Source organism: Alligator sinensis, unplaced genomic scaffold (assembly GCF_000455745.1).
Source record: "Alligator sinensis unplaced genomic scaffold, ASM45574v1 scaffold853_1, whole genome shotgun sequence".
In the NCBI taxonomy this organism is placed as follows: domain Eukaryota; kingdom Metazoa; phylum Chordata; order Crocodylia; family Alligatoridae; genus Alligator; species Alligator sinensis.
In genome coordinates this window covers 1,348,730-1,374,051 of record NW_005842005.1, presented here as the reverse complement: position 1 = coordinate 1,374,051, position 25,322 = coordinate 1,348,730, and the positions used below count along the sequence as shown (strand labels likewise).

Below are 25,322 nucleotides of genomic sequence, written 5' to 3'. Positions count from 1 at the left end.
CAGGAGCCTGGGATCATGAACTGAACTGGAACACAGAAAGGGTGACACTGGGATCTGATGTGCAGTCCCAAAATTACTCTTCTGGCATGCACATGTGGCACGGCAGGAGATGCAATTGATGGGACTGAGGTTCAGATTCCATGGTGCCTTTAAATGAACATGCACAGCACCTGCATCTTGTTACCCAGAAACCTGAGATCAGAGTTAGGAGAAAGGGAAAGTCTGCCTATACTAAATCTGCCTATCTGTTATATCAAGATGAATTGAATCTAATCTAGTCTAATTTAATCCAGTAACACTATAGTATCTAAGTACTACATTTAATCCATAAACCATATCCAGATGTGCAGGGGTGTGGTGTCTGCAGTGGCACAAATAATAGCAGCACAAATTTGTGCCATAGGGCACTCCCCTGCATGTGTCCTTGTTGCAGGACACTGTGTCCCACTTTGGGCAGGTTGCCCTTGCCCAGCTCCTCCTGGCTCCCAGCCTGCTGGAGCAGCTGGGGCATAAACGGAGAAGCGGAGATGCTCTGGCCAGCAGCCATAGCATCTCATTGGAGGACCAAAACTCTGTTTGTTCCAGCACACACTATATTCCCATGCTCTGTGCCACTTTTTTTTCCAGAGGTTTTTTTTTTATTTTATTTTTATTTTGCTACCAGAAAATCCTGCAGCAAATGTTGTCCCTAGTCAGCTAGGAAGGCCTGGGCCCTGGTGGCTGCTGGCTAAGTCCCCCATCCCCCCTTGGGGCAGGCAGCCTGCTGGGTGCTGGCCACAGGAAGCCTGCCTCCCCCACCCCCTTCCCAGAGCAGGCCAGACTAGGATGCTGGCAGCACCTGCTCCTGCAGTTCCAGCCCAAGGCCTCCCTGGAGGCCAACCACTCAGCTGCACTGCTGTCCAGCCCACAGCACCTGGGCTTGGGGCATGCAATGCTTCCAGACAACTGGGGTGCGGGGCTGGCTGCACCCCTGCCCTCCCCACAGGGGACCTCTCTAGGGAGGTGCCCTTGGGCTGCCCACTCCCCCCCACCCTACACTGCCGCTGCTTCCTGATTGTTCCCCTTCTGCGTGTGCCCTGGGCAGTGCACGATCTGTTTGTACAGGCTGAGGGGTTTGTACAAGCCACTACACCCTACTGCTGCTGATCCTCCTGGTGCCCTGGGTACATCTGAGCTCCTGGTTCAGGGCTCTGAGTTATAAAAGTGTGGGGTACAAGACCAAGCTGTCACACAACCTCTGCCACCACCTGGAGGACTACGTGTCACAGTGCTACGCATCCCTGCCCACCACTGTTGAGGACATCGCCACCATCATCGATGCCTTCCTCAGCATAAGGGACCCATGTCTGCCCAGCTGAAGGGACATGGGCTGTTCAATAAAGTTATGAACTGTGTCCCACCTGTCTGCTGTGGAGGGGAATCTGGAGCTAGGGGACCACAGGTGGGCCAGGCAGGCAGTGGGGGCCAGGGCCAGGGGCAGGGGCAGGGGCAGGGGCAGGGGCAGAGGTGGGGACTGGGAGAGCCCTCCCACAAGTGGGAGACTTACCATGTGTCCAGAGCTGGCAAGTCTGGTGGCTTAGCACAGGCCACCCCATCAGTGATGCCATCTGGCTGCACCCAGTGTCCATGGCCAGTGATGCACAGTGGGCCAGCACCCAGGCAGGGGACCCTCCCCTGAGGAGGAGCTGGTGCTGTTGGTGACTGGAGGTGGCATGGCTGGTTGCTCCTCATGCTTGGGGCTGGGGCTGTGCTGGGGGCAAAGCAGCCACTGGACAGGGCTCCCCAAACTGCCAGTAGATGCAGTGGCCAGGGAGGAGGATGGGGTGGGATGCTGAAGGCCTCCTCTGGTGATGTGTCACCGGAGGCATTAGGGCAGGGCAGGGACTCAGCCAGGTGGCACTCACAGAGGTGCAGTTTGCCTCCCAGAGTGCCAAAATGGAGATCAGCTCTTGCATAAAGGGCATGTACTTTTGGGCATGATCGGATTGATGGTTGAAGTTGGTCACAGCCATACACAATGCCCACAAGACCTTGACTTTTATGCAGCACTGCTGCACTGACTGAGAGTGCTCTTGCTCCCGCATCCCACTTGACAGGGCCTCGTAAATGTGGGTGTTCAAGTGCCCACCCCAAGCAAATTGTCTCTGCACATTGGCACACACTTCCTCCCAGGTCGAGTTGGGGGCACTGGTATTTGGCATGGACATACGCACACAGGCATGGCCGGGGCTCAGTGAAGAGGAGGATGATGACATGGTCATCCCATGCCAGCTCTCTGGGCCCCTGCATGTCTGTCCCTATGTGGCCAGCCCTGGATGGCTGCCCACAGTGCTCAGCGCAGGGGCACAGCCACAGACTGGGTGCCACATGGCAGAGGCACCTCACCACAGGACCTGCAAGCACAGGAGATCGGTGGAGGTGAGCAGCAGCAGGAGACAGCTGGGGGTGAACAGCTGGGTTGAGACAGCCAGGCAGCAGCCCTGGGAGGATCTCAAGGCTGGGCAAGGGGTGCAGAAAGCTGCAACCCTTTGCAACACTCACCTGTGGCCAAGAAGCAGCTCTGGAGGGGGAGAGACCTTTCTGGGGGGACACATGGCAACTGCTGGGCTCCTGGACAGATCATCCATCTCGTCCAGGCTCACTAGGTGTGTGCTCCAGGGCACATAACGACTGCTGGCTTTACAGCCTGCAGCTAGGGGCTTCCAGAGAGCAGCCCAGCCCTGGGGAAGGAGAGGCAGCCATTCAGGAGCCCTGGGGCTGGACTTAGGCCAGCCCCTAGTAGCTGGACAGCTCCAGCTGTTAGTGCCAGGTTGCATCTACATGTGCATTAATGCATTTTATCAAATTTAGGCATGATTAGCCTAAATTCGCCATTTTTAATGCACATTACAGGCATGCATGTGTAGACGCGAGCCCTTAATGTGCATTCAATTAGGCTACTGTGCATTAACGCGTCTCATGTAGACATGCGCATTTTGCTCCAAAAATCAGCTAGTGTTGGTGCCTTTTGTTAGAGCTGTGAGAGAAACTTCATACAGCAGTGAAACCCAGAAGTTTGGTTTTTCATTTGAAAAGTAATGGAAATGTAATTTTTCTTCCACGGTTTGATTTACCCTTTTTGAAGATGAAATGTAACTGCTATGATTAAGGGGAGAGTTCAAGGCCATAATGTAAATACTGATTCTTACAAACTAAGACTATGACCCTGCTCTCAAAATTCAGGGGAGTTTTGCCATTATCTTCACTGGGAGCAAGTCTGAATCTAAGGGCATTTTTACACATGCATGAGTCACAGTGCCAGGCACTGTCAAAAGTGCCCAGTGCTGTGACACATGCAATTGTATAAGTGGCAAAATGTGCATCAATGCTGAGAAAATGGCGGCAGCATGCTTTTGAAATAAAATACCTCAGAGGTGCTTTAGTGCAAAAGTACACCGCTGCCATTTTCTGCACGCTGGCGCGCATTTCACCACTTATACAACTGCACATAGTGCAGTGCAGCTTGCCTCAGCTCGCATGTGGATCAGACTCAATTAATCAAATCTGCTCCGAAGCAAGGGATCTCTGTCACGTTGCGGGGAAAAAAAGTATGAGTATAAATGTCCTAAGTCTCTGCTTACACAACATTTGTCTGATGCCTCTTTGCACTCTTAACTTCCAGTCCTTTACTTCCAGTAATCTTCCCTCTTTTCTCCCTTCATGGATGGAGGAACACTGATTCTTTCATTTTACTTTTTATGAGGAATCTGTAAAGCAGTTTTCAAAGCATAGTAAACCTTAGCTCCATTTTACAGATTAAAATCTAACACACAGAGAGGCCACATGCTTGTCTAAGTCCCTCCAATAAATCAATATATTGATGGCATTAGAACCCTGGTGTCCTGATGTCCTACATTGAATGCTAACACATGAACTGTTGTGCCTCCAAGTTTTAAATGCCTAAGATAAAATTTTCAAAACTGACTTAAGAAACAGAGTACCACTGAAAGCAAATGGGCTAACAAATGTATTTTTAAAACTATTCCATCACTCAAATATGCATCTAGCAATCCTGTGAGAATGCTTCTAACTCTCCATCCTTGCTCTCCATCCTTGCTTGCATTCCTGGAGGTTTATGCTGGATTGTGGATTATGCTGCTCAGAGAATTGCCAAAGTGTAGGACAGTGTGTCAGCAGGGGTCTAAAGAAAGACAATATGCCAAGGCACATACCCCTGCAGTCATCTGCATTTTAAAGGAAGGAAGGAAGGATAATTTATGTCTTGTATTAAGACTCCTTTGATACAAAGGACCATGTCCACATTTGGTGAAAATCAGTATCCTTCAATTGCATTCAATGCATTTCTCAGCACTTAGTGAGTTCCTTTTGTTTAATATTATGAGCAATTAAAGAAATGTTCCTGGTCACTCATTGACTTTCATGTGATTGCATGTATGAATATTCATACATAGACACCACCGTGCTAGAAGACTGGAGGGAATGTAATAAGTACACTAAGTATACTCTACTGAGTATAGCGGGAGATAAACTTATCAAAGCTGTTTAAAGGCCAGACTTTTAAAGGCATTTAGCTAAAGGCAGATGTCATGTGGAAAGAAGGAGTTGGTCTAAGTAAGAGTTAGAAGCATTCTCACAGGATTGCTAGATGCATATTTAATAAAAGACATAAATTATCCTTCCTTCCTTTCTTTACAATACAGATGACTGCAGGGGTATGTTCCTTAGCATATTATGTCTTTAGACCCCTGTTGACACATTGTCCTACACTTTGGCAATTCTCTGAGACAGCATAATCCATAATCCAGCATAAACCTACTGGAACTCAAGCAAGGATGGAGAGCAGTGTGAATCGGGCCCTACTAGAGCAAAACTCCCCTTAACTTCACTGGGGCTCAGATTTCACTCCAGTTTCCTTTTGTAAATTGTACTGAGGTTGTTTAATCAGCATAAACTGGACAGAACTGTGAAATGCACATCAGTAATAAAATGCATGAGCTTTGAATGAAGATTTAGAGAGGGCAAATCCATTTGCTGCTACCACTTCTGGCTCAGCAGTCACCACTGCTCTGGCTCCCACTACCACCCAAAATATGGAAATTGCTTGTTACACCTGTGCTGCACATCATATGTGTTATTAAAGAAAGGACCCTAAATCTAAAGATTTAAACCAGTAGAGAAATTATTTTAAAACAATTTGGTGACAAACAGAATACAGTTTAAGAAAAATCTAAGCTAAGGAAGAAGGTAGTTTGCGTCCTGTATGAGTGAAGCTTCCACTGTAATTCACTTGTGGCCACTGCATACCAGATAACCTAACACAGAAATGGGAGTACGTTTGAGTCACCCAACAGATTCTCCATTTTTCCGCCTCCTGAGACAGCATCACAATTCTTGATGAGTGATGTTAATTTGGTGTGCTTTTTCATTTTGAGAGGATGAAAACTGAAGCAATGCAGGATGTTATTCTGAGCAAAATTAAATAAGGCCTCCAGGCGAGGAAAAGGAAAAGAACCTTTCCAGATTCCATTCAAAATGTTTTTAAGAAAGTATTTATTTTTGCACATCCTTATGAGGCTCCTATAGCTTCTGGCAGTTGCCTCATTACATTTAAGCTCTACAGACTTCTTCTCTTACACCTATGTAAATTAGGGGTTAATTCAGTGGAATTACACTAGTATAAAACTGTTGTAATAAAGAAGAGAATTAGGCCTGAATAATTTTATTTAAAGCCTGTGACTGAGTTCATCTTCAAATGTCATCTACTTTACTTCATTTTGGTAATGCTGTGCACATAATTAATAAACCTGTTATATTTGATCTACTATTAATTAGAAAATGTATTTGTTCTAATTCTAATTAGAAAATGACTCTGACATTTTGATTTACAAAACTTTTGGGTTTGCCTTTTCTGCCTTCTGAGCAGATAGGTATACTCTGTGGTAATAAATGGGAGGTCTTGCTGAAGGTGCCTTCTCTGCTGACAGACCTTTGTTTAAAGAAGGGGAATTGAGGTACAAGTCAGAACTTTAAAATGTATTTCACAAAACTATCACATGTTAACCTATTCTAATAGTTGGGGCTTTTTTTTATTTTTTCCAGTCACAATATTCTTCTCTATGAGGATGGTCATGCTGTTGTTGCTGACTTTGGAGGTGAGATTTGCTGATTAACCTGAAAAATGTTATCAGCTTCTCTAAAACTACAGCTGTTTTCTATGATGAATGTCAGACTAGTTGAGAGTACCCTTTGCTTCATTATTTTCTTGGGAATGACTCTGGAAAAGAAATGTTGGGGTTCTTTAGGATTCCCTATTGCAGTTTTTCTTATATTCATGGTATATATGAGGTCATTTGACAGACAAGCAAGAAGGCAAGGTGTTTTCAAGATGCTAATACCCCTGAACCTCACGTCTCATCTAAGCCAGCTAGTGCTGTTGAATACTTAGCAGCTGAGGTTGAAATATAAGCTGGATGGAGTTCAAATGGCTGAGTCTCAATTCAGATAAAAATGAATCTTTTCTGGGAGGATGGAGGAAGCACATGGGAACATTTCAAGGGTTATGGCTAGGCAAGGTTCTTTGGTTAGAAGTGATATCTTTTATTAGACCAACTGAGTAGTTGGGAAAAAAGTTCTTATAGCAAGCTTTTGGGCACAGTCACCCTTCATCCGGCCTAGGAAGTCTCTGCTGGTCTGAGACTCCAAGGAATGAGAGAAGCTAATGGAAGCTAATGAATGAGAGAAGCTTCCTTGGCCAGCAGAGACTCCCCATGCCTGACGAAGGGTGAGTGCACCCGAAAGCTTGCTAAAAACTTTTTCCAACTGCTCAGTTGTCTAATAAAATATATCACATCTAACCAAAGAACCTTGCCTGCCTATGTCCTCAGACCAACACAGCTACAGCCAAAAACTCAGCAAGGGCTATAGCTGTCTTTCCAATTGAGGACGGGTCTTCCTCTTTTGTTACTGGCATTCGCAGTTTGGGGGTGGTGTTGGAACCAAGCTGTTATCATATAGTCCTCTAGCAGCTATCTTTATTTGGAGAGTAAAATGTGGCTGTTTCTTAATGAACCTATTACTTCAAAATCAGACCAGGTTACACCGTAAGAATCTGAAGCTGGTGGACAATGCCATGGCTTTACTTTCTGGGGGCACAGATCTTCATTACTTGCCTGTTGATGTTTGTGTAGAGCTTAAGCAGCTGATTTTGATCTACAAAGTCCTAGCCACCTTAGGACATGTTACATTATTTTTGTCACTATGTCATATAGTCAAAAAGAGCTGAGGCCTGTGAGCATCAATTTAAAAGAGAGGAAGATGCTGGTGTGATAGTATCCATGAAGGGCCTTTCAATTGACTCAGACACACTGCAAGTTAAGTTAGCTGCTTTCCTAGGTTACATTCTGGAAAGCAGTATGTACTAAAAACAAATTATTTTATGTTCTTTACAAATAAAAATCCTTAGTTGGTGTTATTCATTACTCAAGTCAATGGGAATTATTAGCCAGTTGCTACCATCCAGGAATCTTGCTCACTGATTTAGGTAGTCCCATTTTATCCGAAATGCCTTCATGCACCCTCATTGAAGAATAGGCCATTGTAGTTGTTTATAAAAGTTTTGGGTTTCCACTAACGCTTCTGAAAAATGGGGTCTGTCTGTAGAGTGTTTTTATTTGAAACTTATTTTTTTTCCTCTCAGAATCAAGATTTTTGCAGTCCTTGGATGAAGACAATATGACAAAACAGCCTGGGGTTTGTTTCTTGCTCTTTTCCACATACTTAGTAAAAAAAATGTGTGTAAATTCATCTTAGGAGCAAATGAAAAGTATAACAGTGTTTTTAACTGGAATGAATGCCATTGCCAAGTGACAGTATAACACCCTGTTTCTTTTGTATAGTAATTCTTTCATAAAATGTTTGAGATCAGCTTTTATAATGACAGAAATTATTAACTACCTAATGCTTTGCACAATAGAGAACTTGTTTGTGAGTGTATTTAAAAAAGGTGTTTTTATATGGCCCCACTGCCCCTTGATTCTTTGGTATGAAATGCAAAATGACACACACGTGTTGCTGTTGGTTCAAATTTCTAAAGAGGAAGCTGTTGTTATCCAACATAGATTTCCTTCTAAGTTCTTTTCTCAGATAAACTTCTCATGTAATTTCAGTTGTTTAAAACAATACCCAAAGTTTCACAAACACCTTTACAAAATGTAGCCCGTACCGTTTCCACCTGTTACACAAAGGTCGTGATACACTGCTGAGTCAGAATCAGTTACCATGGACTATATTATAGCATTAGCAATGGGGTTTTGAAATCATCCTATTAAAAACAGTAATGTGAAAGAACTATATGAGCAGAAGTGCTTCAGTTTTGATGTCCATTTGGTTCTGACAGTATATGCAAAGGACCAGAGTAAGACCATCCACTTCTAAACCAGCGGGTTGCTGTTTGTTTGTGAAGCAGCTACATATGTAGGCTTCTGCAGAATGCATTGATAGCTCAGGACAGAAGACAAACTCCCTACATGCACATAATTGCCACTGCCATTATTCTACCCTATAGATTTTAGCAGCTATAACTGGAATTAGGTATGCTAAAGCTCTGTTGCCTGCTCTCAGGGTGGGAATTTAGATTTCAGCTTATAGAGTATGCTCTATGCTACTCTTCTCTTAGATAAAGACAGCTTACTTTGCTTTTATACAGGCAAGGTGAAGGTCATCCTAATGCTGAATATACAATATACCATGTTGTGATTTACTCTATGAATTTTATATGCTACAATGAATATTTGTTTTAACAGCTTTACCCATTAGCTTATTGCAGAAAATGACAGAAAGCAAATGCAAAAGTAGAGAAAAAGACATGATCCCCAGCAAAGGAACAAAACACTTTGTTAATGCATTATTGATGTTTTCTTGATGTACAGAACCTACGCTGGATGGCCCCTGAGGTATTCACTCAGTGTACAAGATATACGATAAAAGCTGATGTTTTCAGTTATGCTTTGTGTCTCTGGGAATTGCTAACAGGTGAAATACCATTTGCACACCTTAAACCAGGTAAGGTACTCAGCTATCATTAGGACCACTTACACCTCTAAACTACAGAGAAGTAGCTGCATGGCATCTGAATAATCTATATTTTACTAGAATTCTAAATGTGTTAGGAGCCTGTCATCCAATTAAAACCAAAACTAACACACTACAATCATCTATTATTCAGTAAAATAGATGCACTATCTATTTAATGGAAATAGGTGACTCCAGGACCTGGTTTTACCTTCAGGAATTTTCAACAGCACATGCTTTCTACCTTTCAAGGCTGTTGAAATTATCAAGTTATTTTCACTTTATTGTCTTCTAGCACATATTCTTAGGTAACTAAGGAATGTATCCACAAAGAATAGCTTCCTAGCACCAACAACTCAGCATTTCCAGGACTGTAACTTTGCAACCAGTGGTATCACCTTTCTGATTTTTTTTAATCATTATAATAATTTTTTGCTTCATTATAGTAGTAGACCAGGGGTTTTCAAACTTTTTTAGTAAGTGTAACCCTGGCAGCCAGATGTATGCGAGGGGGAGGGGGTTGGATGCAAAGCAGCGGCAGTGTGGGGTAGTGGGTGGGAGCAGCCCCTGCCATGTGCAACCCACAGAGAGGCATTGCTGCCCTTGCCCTGCCCCGGACCTGCTCCTGAGAGGCGGTGGCACTCCATTCCCACCTGCCTGCGCGTACCCCTAAGGCCTTCCCAAGTACCCCCACGGGCACGCGTACCCCCAGTTGACTTCTCCTGTAGGAGACTATATGAACTTCAGGGCGCTTCTGGATTTGGGTAGAACTTTGGAAACTGAATGGAAACCATTCCAGAAATGGAAAGTTCCTCAACATTTGGGCAACTTCTTTTTTATGGGAAGGTGGGTGTGCAAAATATGGTGGTTAAGAGGAGAGATGTTATATCTGCAAGGGCTCTTGGATGGATTTTAAACAGATTTTTTGCTTGTTGAAGGAAGAGTAGACAGTGAATTAAATTCTGTTCTTGGAAAAACAGTTTTTATTTATACTATGTAATTTTTTTGCCCAATTAGAAAATAAAATATCAGCAACTGTATATAGTCTCTAGCTAGTTATCTAGCTTAGGGCAAACCATGAGTGGTTAAGCTGTGGCCCTGGGGCTCCTGCCTAGCGCTGAGGCAAAAAGCCCGGGCTCAAATTTGCACCGCTTCTATTTGAGCTGCTTCAAGCGCACGTGCCTGCATGTGTGGACATGCCCAAGGTGTCAGAAATATGACCCATGGGTTAGATCTGGCCCACAGAGCCCTGTCATTCAGCCTCCCATGGGTCTTGGACTGACCACACATGCTACATACAGCACAGACCAGCCCAAGTGGTGGCAAGATCCCAGCTTTAGGCATACTTGTGCTGGAGAGTTTGAAAGGCTGGAGTCACAGGTATATCAGTATGAGTCTGGAAGGAGAATGTCCCCCATGTAATGCAGGAATTTTATGGTTATGGAAAAATTATCAGAGTTCCCAGTAAAAAAGACTGACTTTCAGTACATTCAATAAAGCTGTTTTATCCTATCTCTTGTAAATAAATACATTTAAGAACTGAAGCACAATTCTACATGACAATGGTAATTTTATTCCTTAATACTTCTTATTATTTATAGTTGCGCTATGTTTAAGAATAGAAGGATATCACTTACCGATCAAAAGAGAATACTGCATGCTAGTATTGCACAAATCTTGGAGTAGGAAGTTTCATGAACCATCTGAACTACTTTTCTGTTTCAAAAATCAATTCAGAAACATATTCTTGCCACTTCGTTCAGCATTAAAAAGGATGTTGTTTGTTTTATTTTTTTAGCTCTATGTTCTTGATAACTGATGGGAAAGCCATGCTATCCCTAGGAAGAAAAGAACACCTCAAAAGTTACATTGACCTAAGTAGAGTATATGCAGTATTATATACACTCAAATGTTCACACACAATACTGTACTTTGGGTATAATCCTGTCTGCACTAAAATCAATAGCAAGATTCCCAATGACTTTAGTCAGCTAGGATTTCATCTAGAATGTAGTATGGAGAAAGAAATAGAGTGTGTAAATAGAAAGATAGTTATATTTATTTTTCACTAACAACTTTATCTCTGTTTATTCCTTTTTTACTGCATGTAAGAAAAACATAAAACCATCAATGTTTGTCTCATCCTTTCAAAGTCACATTAAACTGGGATCTAAACTAAGCAAAATGTTTTTGCCCCTGCTGTCCTCTCCTCCTGCCCCCCACTACATATCATACTTAACTGATATTAATATTCTGAAACATCGTTATAGAGGTCAAGATTGCAACACAGACAGTGGCTCAAATTAATCTATTCTTGTGACAAAAACTGTAATGAGAATGGGCTCTGGTTAAAAAAAATTAAACCATTCTTGTTAAAATCTCAAGATGGAAATCTCCTGGTCTCCCTTCAGATGCCATAGACTGATGATACATCATTTAAAAGTGTCAGTTAACAAAGAAGTTTACTTAGCTCTGTCTATGAGGAATTTGATTTGACTTGATATATCCTGGTTGTTTAAAAAGAATTCAGGAGATCAATTATGTTTTTTTAAATTACTAGATATATAAACACAATTAGGAAAATAGTCTGATCTTTTTATCATAATCAGTAGTGACTAGCCCATATAAAAAGGCACTCCTTTTTTTCTCTAAATAAATGCTTGGAAACCCCTCGCACAGTTGACTTAAACGTTTGGGAAGTCAGGATATGGGAAGATAGAATGTGGTAACAATTTATCCGTAACTTGAGTGTATCTAATTAAGTTGATTATTGAAAGATGCTTGGTCGTTCTCTCTTAATGAAGGACTTTTATTATAATGTCATCTGAGAGGTGAGGGTTAATTGATGTTTCTTTCAAAGGCTATTTTATATGGTCTGCACCTGAACCTGATCATCTTCGACCAGCTTTAACCTTGGCAGAAGTTCATTCATATGCAGAATCACTGGTTGTTACATTAAAATATTTTGACCCATTGGCTTTACCTGCCAGTTTGCTACTTAAGCATTTTTTAGCTGTTCATGACTCTAATTTATTCACATAGCAAAATAAAATGTGTTTGCATAGGAATATTTATGATACCTGAATATTAATTAAGCTTCATTATGTCATCTTATTTGCAGCTGCTGCTGCAGCAGATATGGCCTACCATCACATCAGACCTCCAATAGGGTATTCAATTCCCAAGCCCATATCATCATTGTTAATGAGGGGCTGGAATGCATGTCCTGAGGTAAGTGCACCCACTTCCTTCATCTACAGAGACGTGATTGCAAAGGTTTGTCATGTGTAAAAGGCCTTATTTACAAAGGCCTAAGAAAGAAAATGGCCAGCTGGATATGCTTCAATTTGCTAACTCTTATTTCTGTTACCTCTGAAGATACCCCAGATAGCTTAATTATTCTTGTGACTGGTAGGACAGAAAGCTCTGAGAGCGAAAGGGAGATATACTTCAGTTTGTTTTGAGGAATCTCTTACAAATGAAGACACATGGAGAAATCTTTTCTCTAGGATAAATCTCAGAAGGAAACTATGACCCACTGTTGAGGACCAGTGGAGGCTGGTCTAGGTAGCATTTACACCCCCCCATAAAGAAATCTGATGACTATTATAATTAACTGCTCTCTTGTGGCTTTTTGTTTGAACCCAAATCATGACTTGGCCTGTCTGCCCATGCAGGAGAGTAGGGACTCCTCTTGCACATTGGCATGCGCTACCTAAACCTTGGGCTTGGGCACTGCTTATATCACCCTTCAGAATAGGTGACTGGAGAGTAGACTTGGAGCTGTAACCCTTCTCCACTCACTGAAGGTGCAGCTGAGCCAGCTCAGTGCATTTGTTTTTAACATTGGCCAGCAGCAAATTGCCAACCAAGGGTCTGCGACTCAGCAATGTGTGCCTAGATCACAGAACCTCTTGTGGCTGGTACTAGGGTAATGCTTAGTGCTCTGTCTGACTCACAAATGAACCCTTAATTGATTTAATATTTCAACTGACAAGATAGAAAGCATATACAGTAACAAAGTGGAGGCAGCCTGGTTAGATGAGCCATATATCTCCTGCCCTGACAATTTGTATGTGGTACTAATAACACCCTTTCTTTTGCTCACTCCATTTCCCTTATGGCTGGGGTCTTTTTTGTTTTGGGTTTTCAATCCTACACGGTTTGCATGTTTTGTCTTCCTATTTTTGTCTGTTCTATTGTTTGAAAAGGAGATGTTTTAGTTAATTTTGCATCTAGTCAGACACAAAAGAAAGTATAAGAGAAGGAGAAAAGAAAGAAACAGAAGGGCTGATTAAAAACAGCTAGGAAGGAAATCAGCAGAAACTGACTGAAATGAAAAAAAATGGTGTGACTGCACAAGTAAACGAGAGAGGTAGTTAGCCATATTAGTCTGAAGTTAGACCGAAGATCAAGCATCTTGCAAACTAGCTTCTTCAGAGAGGCATCAGCTTTCGGGATAAGTACAGACATTCAAAAAGCCCACAGCTGAATTGATTCAATCTTCACAGGTTAGTCTAAGCTGCATAGACTGAACTGATGAGTAAGTGAACAGACATTCACTTCTGATTCCAGAAATGTAGCCACATACCTGCAGTGGCTTAGGCTAGAAACCAGGGGGTGCTGGAGCATGCGTTCCTGCTAGGCTGGAGGAGACAACTTGGGCCAAAGCTAGCCCACCCAGCCTGGAAGGGGGGAGGGGGTTTGCAGAGGAGGTGCAAAGCATCCCAGGATGGGCAAGGACTGGGAGTTAACTTGAATCTGGGGGGAGGGAGGGAGATCTGGGACAGAAATTCAATAAACTGATTTTACCTAAATCAGTTAAGTCTGATACTACATCCAACCAGGTTTATCTTAAACCAGTTTCAGCCATTTTGAAAGTGGTTTATGTGCACTGAACTTCTGTTGTGTTACAGATTTGAACTGGTTTTCAATCACTTATACCAGTTTATGTGTAACTTCTGTCCCTAGCCTTGTAGGCTAGCCTGCCAAGAGAGGCAAAGTTGCTAAAGTGTGTAAAGAAGACAGAGAGAAAGAAAAGTCTAGATAGATTTAATTATAGGATATAATTATTTAGGCATGTAACAGGGCTTTATAAGTTTCTCTTGTAAATAGGGATCCTGGTTTTCTCTGTTTAAAAATCCAAAATTCTCTGATTAAAACCCCCCAAATTTGCATTTTTCTGTAATTAAAATGAAAGGCCACTATATATATATAGTGGTAGATATATATAGGTATCAGATGCACACAATGTTTTATTGATATATTTACAATTTTAAAGCACTTCAGAAGCCTACCAGTGCCTCAATCATTATAGTAAAATACATTCTAAATACTATATATTTAGGTGTTTGTTTTTGGGTTTTTTTATCATAGAAGATCAAACTTCTCCCTGCCCCCTTTGCTCACCAGGATGCAAGTCCAGCTGTGACTGTTCCCACAGCTGCTTTGTGGTGCTTAGCATGCTGGTGCCCTGCCCCTGCCCATTCTGTTGCCCTCACTCCCAACCCGCATCCCCCCCCAGTCACTCCCTCCCAACAGCAACTCCCACCCTTCGACCCCCATACCAGGCCATAGATCCAGCTGCAGCTGTCCTGCCTGCTGCTGCTTTGTGGCTCTGAGCAGAGCCACACCCTGCTGTTCTGCTCTCTGCCCCCATGTGCCCAGGCCCCAGTAGTCCCCATACCCTTCCTGGGAAACCCTTGACTGGGTTCAGGGACTGGGCTGGGCTTGCCTCTGGCTGGGCAAGCCCTTTCCCTTTCAGGCCAGCCTCCCCCTGTACAGGCTGCTTTAGCAGTCCAGGTGGACTCCAAAGTGCCCCCCACCACCATTTCTCTCTCTCTCTTACCCACACATGACCAACCTGCTCCCACCTCCAGCCCAAGCATAGACTTCCCCCTGGCCCATCACAACTGCCTGAGTGCTTCCCAGGATCAGGATCCCCCTCAGAGCAGGCAAGACTGGCAAGGCCACAGGCCAGGCATGGAATCATGCAGGCTAGATGTGCTGCTTATCTCCTCTCCTCCCTTCCCCACGCCCTGCTGTGCAGCATGCCCCAGTCACCACCTCCAGTATTAGCCCCAGCAGAGCTGCCAGCAGCCACTGCAGACACAGGCTGGTGGGATATGGTACAACAATGGAGTGAGCAAGGGGGCAGCAGTCACAGAGAATGAGCAGTGCTCACCCCCAGTATCCCAGCCCTAGCTCTGGGCACTGCCCCAGCTGAGCAGCATTCCCAGCCCCAGCCCCCCCATCCTGACCTGAGGACACCTGGCCTGGTGAGCAGGAGGGCAGCATGCTCCTTCCCTCCCTTCTGCACTGAACTGCTGCCACTGCCAACCCAGCTGGGCAGCATCCTCAGCCCCAGCCCCCAACCCTGCCCTGAGTGTGCCTGGCCTGGTGGGCAGGGGCACAGAATGTAATCCCTCTCTCCCTCCTTCCTGCACTGAGCTGCTGCTATTGCCACCCCAGCTTGGCAGTGCTCCCAGCCCCAGCCCAACTGAAATGAGGCACAGTGGGACAAGGCAGCCTACACCTGCCCCAGCCTTGGCCCATGGCACAGGGCAGGGTGATGGACACCCACAAACCCCTGCCCTGCCCCCTGCCCAGCCTGCTAGCTCTCCCCACATGCCCCAGCCCCACTAGCAGCATGACCCTCACCTGACCCACAGGGCCCACCCCAGCCCTTCTAGAGGGGGCCCCCAGCTGCCTCCCACCCCCAGGGCCCAGCCCCTAAAAGCTCAACTTACCCAAAAGGCCACAGGAGGGAAACTGAGTCTGAGCCAGCCCTGGCTGACTCAGATTCTCAGGCCTTGCCCCCAGCCCCTCTGGACAGGGCTTGGGGTTTCCTGTCCTTTTGCAAGTAGCTCTTGCAGGCTGGAACTCTGCCTGCCTGCAGAGAGCTGTTTGCAAAAGAGGAAACCTGTGTTTTGACCATTTGAGGAAAGGGGAAAATCCACCTTTTTTCTCCTTTAAAGAGCAAAATCCACATTTTTCTGTGGTTTTCTGCAGAAAATAGAAAACCCTGATCCCTGCTTATAAAGCATTTTTTCTGACTTGCACTGGGTAAATAGGAGGGTGTACTGGTGGTCCTTTTCTAGAGCTTATCAGGTATTGAATTTCTCTTTTTTTATCAACTAAAAGAAAATAATGTAATTAAAAAGAGGATCCAGGTCACTCTACAGGTCTTAATTTTCCTTCTGTACTGCCCTGAGATTAACATTCAACTACCCCTGCCTCTGCAGTAGCAGCCGGTGAAAAAAATTGGAATAAAGAAATGAAAATGAGAGGAAGGAAGCTAGGAAGAACACTTCCAGTTGTTTTCCTGGAAAATGGTTACATTAAATATTCCCTCTTTTGTAAATAGGTGAGGAATGCATTGTCAGTCTGGAAAAGGGCAGATAAATCTCAGAATTTATGATCATCTCTGAAGGAAAAGAGGAACAATTAAAATGTCTTCCTCCAAAAATATTGGGGACTTATTTTTGGCCTTGCTTCCAGTACTCTAGGCATCTTAATGCTTTCCACTTGTCTTAACCTAATACAGCCTAGGCTGAGATTTTTTTTCTTTCTGTACATTCCTGAAATGTCATTGTCATAAACATATATTTACTTTTCATTTTGTTTCTTGCTCTCAAAGGAATGCATTTCTCTCCTCTTGTAAAAAGGATTGCTAAAACCAAGTGATAATATATTGCCTAGCCCAAGAGACCAATCCTAGAAGTTGATATGTTAATGAGATATTTATTTTTCAAAACCTTTAGTTAATAACAATGAAGAGATGAAAGTCTCTTGGATTTGTTCAAACCATTTTTTATACAAAACCATGGTGTTTACACAGCTACACTAGCTAATTACTTGGTGATTCTGAAATGACTGAATCAAAGATCTCCACCTAGTGGTTAAAAATAAATTACTAGGCTTTGTATAGAGGATCAGTTGCTTTAATGACTGGGTCAAATTTCATTCTCTCCTGCTCTTCTCCCCTCCACCCACCCCCAAACAATTTAAAGGGTTTATAAACTTTTACAGTTTGTACAGAGACCAGAAATCCTAAAGAGCTAAGTGAATTTAAAATCAAATTTAATAGTTACAGATTAAAGAAAAAAATTACATTATCTATCAAGCAAGGGCAGTAATAAATGGAGCACAGAAATGTTTTAAATAATGCAAGTTGTACACTGTAGGCAGCAGCAACATTTATAGTTGTCATAAATGCAGTACTGTACATCGACTGAAATCTGCGCTTGTATATTCCAGATCATAAACATCAAGTGGAGCTCTGGTCAGTTAACATTTCCCTGCTTTCTCTTGTTTATGCCCTGAATTGTGCTGTTTGGTTGCTCTGACAGTGCCAAATACATGTTTGCTTTTTGACTTCTTATTTTCCCCAAAACAGTGCTCGTATAATTGAGTAAAATGTCTCTAGTTGACTTGTCTTCCAGTGTTTTGCATGGATTCAATCAAATACGGTTTTATGTTCATTGACTTGTTGGAATTTTCTACCACAATAATGATGATGATTTTCAGAAAGGCTAGGACTGTTTGTAGTTCTGAAAAAAGCAAAACGGGAACGTGATAATTATTTGAGTTATTTTCCTCGCTTACTTTGTTCTGGCTCTAAAGGTGACATATTAGCATATTCAGCAGATGGTGCGTATGGTATAGCTTTTGGAGCAGAGTTTTCAGCTGCATTTGTTCTGCTACGAATTAAAGGTACCTAATTTTCTGTCTCGAACCTAGTATCTTTTAACTGGTAAAAAAAGGCTTTTTATGTTCTTCCACTGGCATTTCACCTTCATCAAGTACATTGTTTCCTTCATTAGGTTGATTGTTTTGTAAATCTTTTGTATCGTGCACATTCTCCATGTGGCTGTTATTGTTCATTTGAAGATTAGTGTTACTACCTGGTAAAATATTTTCAGTTTCAGGGGAGGTGGTAATACTAGATGTGTTAGACATGATAGTGTTTTTATGGTATGTTTTGCCTTTTTCACCATTCACATCATCCAAAACTTGCAGGATATATTCTGTTGGGCCAGCAGAATTCACTTGGGTCTCTGGGATTAACGTTGTAAAGAGTGATTCATTGTCATTGGGTGGCTTTTTATTTTCTCTCTGTTCTGTTTTCATCCCATTGTCTTCCATGTTATCAGTTTTGTGCAGGTCATTTCTATTGCCAGTCCCTTCTTTACTTCTACTAGTTAAATGCCCATTGGCTTGAGAAAATGGATGCAAACTATTTGTGCCATTTAGAGGCGTTGTGCCACTTTGGCTGGGAACAAGATATGGTTCTGTTGAAACTATATGGTAATCTGGTGGAATCCGGGATAGAACAGGCACATTCTGAGATCCTTCAGCACAGAGACTTTCTCCCAGCAAGTCACATTCTTCAGTCCTTTCAGGACTCTCCAATCTTTCTTTCACTAAGTTTTCATCTTGGCTTTGTAATTCTTGGCTTCCCATTCGGCTTTGGCTAGTGTTTTGAACTGGTTCGTCCATGTGTGAATCTAAGTCTGTATCAGATGCATTGTCAGGAATTTTTTCCTCTGTGTTATTTGCAACTCCCCTTTGAATAGTGAGAGCTAGAGCTGCAGTCATCTTTGAATTTTGGTGCATATGTGACACAGGAAATTCTGTCATATCTTCACCACTTTCCTCCATAGAGTACAGGGATTTGGAAATACCACTTGGCCGATTTTGTGAATTCTGTGGTTCCAGAAATACAGGAGTAACAATTCTTGTCAACTCATGCGGTGAGGGTGGAGGTGAATTGCTTTTATATATTATAGCTTCTGTAGAGCAGTATGATGGGATACCTTTAGTATTTCCTGCATAAGTAATATCCCTGAAAGGTTGAGAAACATTCACTACTGGATAGCTGCAGCTTTCCTCGGGAAACTCTGCTGCATCATTATTTATTATAATAGCGGCACTTTCCGCATTTTTCCTTCCAGCTGACAGCTGCTTCTCAGGGAACTGCAGAGCAGCCATGACCCTCTTCTCCCTGGTACCTGGCTGTACTTTTGTGATAGAAGAGGATGTGCAGTTTGTTTTTCCTTCTGTCCTTTTCAATTCTTTTGAATTTGGTGACGTTTTCTTCTCAGTTTCATTTGGCAGTTGTTTGGGATGATGACTGGATTTTGGTTGTGATTTTTCATTAAAAGGTGATTTATCTGGGTGGATTCTCACTTTTCTAAAGGGAAGTAAATTCAATTTTACAGTCAAGTAGTCTTGTCCTTTGTGCCTCATTTTGCATTTCTGAGAGATTTCATTTTCCCTCAGCCAGCTTTCATTTCCAAAAATCCTTGGATGAGAAGACAATAAGCTGACTGCACTTCTTGCTTCTGAAGTATCGTGACCTCTATTTTTCAAAATAATAGTTTGGTTTCTTTGAATACTCTTTTGCAGTTGTTTCTTATGGAATTCTGCCTCATTTGAGTCCATCGTCATCGCATCCAACCTGTTTGCTATTGCCAGGTCCGGTACATAAAAGCTAACGTTCTTTGGTATACATCTTTTCTTGACACCTGGTGATAATGGTATCTCTTCATCACTCATAAGGCCACTTTCTACTATCCTGCTACTACTTTTGATTTGCTCTTTCTCCAACTTTAATTTTTCCCTATGACTTTCTTTCTTTTCTTTCATATAACTCTGCAATTCATCACAGTCCACATATTTACAGATAAGGGGGTTGCCTGGCTGCAGAGAACCATTTGTGCTTCTTTCTAGCAATTCACATTGATCACTGTGTTGTGATCTATGACTTTGTAATGTCTTTTGAATGCAACACTCTTTTGAGTTGACTGGCATGTTGGGTACTGATGATGCGCTTGTAATAAAATGTCTTAGACTGAGAAGTTTGAAGCTGTCTGCTGGTTTTGATGGAGATTGCCACAATTCATTTGTTAAATGCTGTTCAAGTTTCTCTGTGGCCAAGGACGCAGGAATTGCGCATCTTCTGTTAAATGTGTCATTCCTGGTGTCTGCTAAAAACAAATGTTGGAATTTAGTACAAGCAGCTGTTTGGAAAGCGTATTGAGAGAGAGTGCCAAAAAGGCTTTTCCTGCATGTGGCACAGCACCAACTATTTATAGATTCATAGACATTCAAGGCTGGAAGGGACCCCATGAGATCATTGAGTCCAGCCCCGTCTCCTCCCCCCCCACCCCACCATAGGCAGGAAGTCAGCTGGGATCAAGTGATTTAGCTAGCATCTCAGTCCAATCTGGGTAAGACACTTACATTTTACTTTTACATTTTAGTTACATTTAATTGGTTATAGTGTCAGCTATATCTTCATAAGAACCTATCTTTCCTAAGAATAGATTTCATAGATTTCATAGACATTAGGACTGGAAGGGACCTCGGAAGATCATCGAGTCCAGCCCCCTGCCCAGGGGCAGGAAATCAGCTGGGGTCATAGGATCCCAGTAAGATAAGCAGCCAAATTTCTCTTGAAGCCATTCAGTGTGGGTGCTTGAACCACCTCCAATGGCAGGCTATTCCAGACCTTGGGGGCTCGGACAGTAAAGAAGTTCTTCCTTAAGAACTTCCTTAAGACCGGTTCTGTCCAGCCTGAACCGGTCTTGCAGTAGTTTATAACCATTCAACCTCATCATCCCTTGGGGTGCTTTGGTGAACAAATGTTCCCCCAGATACTGGTGAACACCCCAGTAAACTTATAGGTGGCCACCAGATCGCCCCTGAGCCTGCGCTTTTCCAGGCTGAAGAGTCCCATGGCTCTCAGCCTCTTATCATAAGGTCTGTATTCCTGACCTCTGATCATGCGCATGGCTCTTCTCTGGACTCTGCCAAGCCTCTCCACATCCTTTTTGAATTGTGGAGCCCAAAACTGGACCCAGTACTCCAGCTGCGGCCTCACCAAGGCCGAGTACAATGGGAGAATGACGTCCCAGGATTTTCTTGAGAAGCATCTATGGATGCAAGCCAGCGTTTTGCTCACTTTACTAGATGCAGCATCATTTTGAAGGCTCATATTCATAAGAACCTATCCTTAAGACCATTGTGACAGGAAAGTAGGATCAAAAACAAGTTGAGCATAGGAATTCAGGCTCTTCTGAGTCATTACTCACCATCCTGTCTAGTGGGCAAAGCATGGTGACTTGTAACAGGTGGATTCCCTAAACTCTGCCTCACAGTAACAGAAGTGAGTGTTTCTCCAGTGCTTATAAAATTGGAATCAAGGACACAAAGGGATCTGCAGGGAAACCCTAGGAATAACAGAGCTAAGAAGGAAAAAAAAACTCTTGGTATGTCTTTGTTTCATGATAGCTGTTTTAGTTGAATAATCAAGTCTAGAGATAGGAACTCTCTCTTCTTCTACATGGTTTTGCTTTGTATTTAGGTTTGTTTTGCATGACTGTGGGAGCATCTACACAGGAAATTAATGTGACACAATAAACTCTGGCGCATATCACCCCAGAGTTTATTACTCACAGGTGGTGAATTTACACATGCACCCAGGGCCATAGCACTTTGAGCCGGCTGGCAAGGGGTCCAGAGAGTCAGCCTGCCAGCCTGGGGCTGCTCTGGGCCAGCTCAATGTGCTGCAGAGAGGCTGGCTGAGGTACAAGAGTACTTCAGTGTGGGGCTAGCTGACAGGCAGCCCCCGCACTGAAGCACCCTTGTGCCCTAGCCAGCCCTGTCAGTGTCTACACGTGCATTGCTGCTCGTGAAAAAACTCTGCAGCAAGACAGTACTTTTATTTACAAGTGCTAATCTGCTGTAGAGTTTATTAGATTCCTGTGGCCTAATAGAGCTGCACGTGTAGACACTGAGACTTTACTGCAGAGAGAATTTGGGCAGCTCCGCAGTAAATGCCTCGTGTAGACACGCCTTGCGTACATGTTTTTCCTCATTGATCTTGCCAGCCCATGCCTTGGGGCAACGATATGACCTGTCACGTTGTGACTTTGGCTTCAAAGGAAACCTCTGTGGGAGAATTTTCGAAAAAGCTAAAGTCCCATTTTCAAAAACGACATGGGTAGCAGTCTGATTAAAAGTCAGTGGGACTTGGACTCTACTAAGTGCTGGATTTTTCAAGGTCTACATTTTAACTGGAGTTGATGGGAGTTACCTGCTTAAATGCCTTATCAATTATCCAAATTGCTTTACTTTTAAAAATGAGACTTAGGCACTTGAGTTCCTTTTTTTTAAAGTACTACCTCTAGTACCTAGAGTGAAATCAAGTTGTGTACATTCATCTCTCAAGTCAGCAAAGAATCCATAGCAATGGTGGCTATGAAAAAGTATTACCTGCAGTCAGCAAACTGAGGCACCAGACTGTAAAACCTCTTCTTCCAGCAACAGTCAAATTCATGTCAGTGGGAGTATTTACTGGTTTATAATTTGCTTACCAAGGTGAGTCAGAGCCTCTAATTTTTATTCTCCTCAAACTTTGTGAGGATCTGATAATTTGATTCTTCCATTAACTGATCACCTATCACAGGGGTGGGCAATTATTTAGGGCAGAGGGCCACCTTTTGAGTTTGGAAAGCCATTGAAGGCTGCATGACAGGCAGCCAGGGGCAGATAAATAGTAATTTTCTAAATTTTTTAGGGGCGCCGCGGGCCAGATAAATCATTTAAAAATCATTAACAATATTGAACGGAATTTAAGATCTATGTGAGGAGAGAGATATTGAGGAACATATGGCAATCTCCATTTAAGAAGTACCCATTTTTCACATAATTATTCAAAGACCCAAAGGAATAATTTAAGTGTTTCCTTCCTTTGCATCTGTCCCCATATACCCTTATGGGTAGACCATCTGCCCATCTAAGCTAGCATGGTGTTTTGTGGAGAGCTGGGTTAATGCACTAGCATTCAAGGGCTGCTCTACATTCTGGAGTTCATGCAAGTTCCAGCTGGCATTCATAATCCCCATAATGTGAAATTTTTTTAAAACTATCATTTATTTTTATTGTGTGGGGCTATTTTTTGTTGTTTGTGTTGTGGTAGCATCCGAAAGCCTGGGTCATGGGTCAGGACTCCATTCAGCTAGGCGTTGTATAAACACAGAATTAAAAATTTTCCCTGCCTGAACAGTTTACAACTTATCAGTAGGAGAACACAAATAAATTACCATAAAGTAGTCCAGGATGTGAACTCACAGCCTGTTAGGTATTTCACCATCTATGATGGGTGATGCTTTTACCCATCATAACTGCAAGGTAACTTAACCCATTTTTACTGGGGTAAATCTTGTTTTTACTATGAGATAGAAGTGCAGAATGGGAAATTACCACAGAATAGTAAATTCACACCCTAATTTTCCTCACAGTAATTAGACTGTGTTCCTTCATGGCAATGGTTAGTGCTGGCTGTTAATATTGTGCTTTAAGCTAGCATGGTATTTTGTGGAGAGCTGGGTTAATGCATTAGCATTCAAGGGCTTTATGTGAACTGAGCATATGTTCTGTTAAAGGTTTAAATCAGTTTCTGATCACTTAAACTGGTTTATATGTAATGTCTATCCCTAGCTGTAAGGGATTTGAAAGAAGATAATCCCATGATGAGATAGGGAAGGTACCTTATCCACAGGAAGCAGAAAAAGGAAGAAGAGAGAGAACAAAAGACATGAAGGGAGATATCTAGATGGGCTTGATTTACTGAGACAAAATTTTGTGTCCTGAATGGTGATGCAAATCAAGGCTCTTATCCACAGGTGAGAGCGCATTTGGAGACCTTGTCAGTACCATAATAAAGGGTTATTTTAAAGGTAGACATCCTATAATTGGACCTAATCAAATGCCAGTATGCTCAATAGCATAATTGCTATTCCAGGATTTTTTTTTTTTAAGGCAAGTTTGCTCTTAACAAAAAGTCATTAGCTTTAGAAGGATGAGGGACGGGATGGGAAAACTTGGTGTCCTACTTTAGGTCAAAGCAGTCTACTTTTTCAGTGTCCTTAAGTAAGACAGCTAAGTGTCCTATAGCTAGGGTGACCATACATCTTGGTTTGGCTGGGACAGTCCTGGATTATGTAGGCCAGTCCCAGACAGTTACTCAAAAGTCCCGGGCCAGAGTCTGGCAGCTCAGAAGACTGGCATGTTGCACCAGCCAGGTGGGTGGTCAGGCACTCCTGCAGCTGTATGGGAGTAATGCGAGCAGACTGGAGCAGGCATCACTCCGCCTGCACATGCCGGGTCCAGACCACCCATCTTGCTCCCAAACAGCAGCATCAATGCCTAACCACCCACCTGCTTGGCACACCATGCTACTCTGCCTCCCATTGGACTTTGGCCCAGGACTTTTTACCAATCAGATGGGACTGGCCTACAGAATCCAGGACTGCCCCGGCCAAGCCAGGATTTATGGTCACCTTATCTATAGCCTAACCCTTATTTCATATTTGTCAAAGCAAGGCATGGTCTTTTCTCAATGTTAAAATCTGTTATTCGAGTCAGATTCTTCATTTTTTGACCTTTTCATAGTCACTTATGCCTTTGCACAGACAATATAATGTATTAGTTTACTCAAGTAATAAATTGTGGTAAAAAGTGCATGATGATGGTGAATCAGGTCCAGAGTATTTACTTTTCATTTGTACTTTTCTGCCCTGCAGTACTTTCTACTGAAGGAAAACTCACCATGATTGATTTTTGAAAGGTCATGCAATACTGTAGTCTGTAGATCTTCCCACTGCTCAAAACTGCTTGGTTTACAATCTCTTCTGTAGAAATCTTTTGTCAGGGTAACTGCTTCATTATTCATAGGCATATTCCCATAAAGCTCTTGAGGACATGACTCCATCAGTCTGCACTTAAAGCACACAGATGAGCCACTCTTCTGATGTTCATTCTCTCTTTGAATGCTCTGAAGTGATGTGTCTAGGCCTATGGACATAGAGTTTTCTGTTTCATGATGCCTGTTTTCCTGTAAAAGTGGCATTTCCCTGCTAGATCCCACAATGGACATGACCTTTATTTCATTTTCCTGAGTTAAGTGGCAGTTACAGTATCCCATAGTGAGGTAATTTCTTGGCTCATGACCACACTGGGATTCATCTAGAGTTCTGCAACAGCAGTTTTCTGATACGTGTTCATTTGCTTTGCCTTGTTGAAGTTTCCATTTAAAGAGGGCTAAAATTAGGCACGTGAGACCAACGGCTCCTGTGATAAATACAAGGTTTGTCAAAGACATAATAACATAAATAAACATATAAATCATACAGGTAAGAATGTAATAAATTAAAGTTTCTATAGTAGCTTTCTTGCTTCACGAG

General features: G+C 42.8%; 1 protein-coding gene across 4 annotated transcripts in view; it reads left to right on the top strand.

The window, feature by feature from the left end:
- Positions 1 to 25,322, top strand: part of TNNI3K (TNNI3 interacting kinase) — a 190,324-nt gene that overhangs the window by 112,436 nt on the left and 52,566 nt on the right. For all 4 annotated transcript variants that reach the window (XM_025201817.1, XM_025201815.1, XM_025201816.1 and 1 more), the window contains exons 18-21: positions 6,100 to 6,152; positions 7,697 to 7,749; positions 8,928 to 9,060; positions 12,191 to 12,300. In XM_025201817.1, coding sequence (XP_025057602.1) covers positions 6,100 to 6,152; positions 7,697 to 7,749; positions 8,928 to 9,060; positions 12,191 to 12,300 — 349 coding nt within the window. The remainder of the gene's footprint in view (positions 1 to 6,099; positions 6,153 to 7,696; positions 7,750 to 8,927; positions 9,061 to 12,190; positions 12,301 to 25,322) is intronic.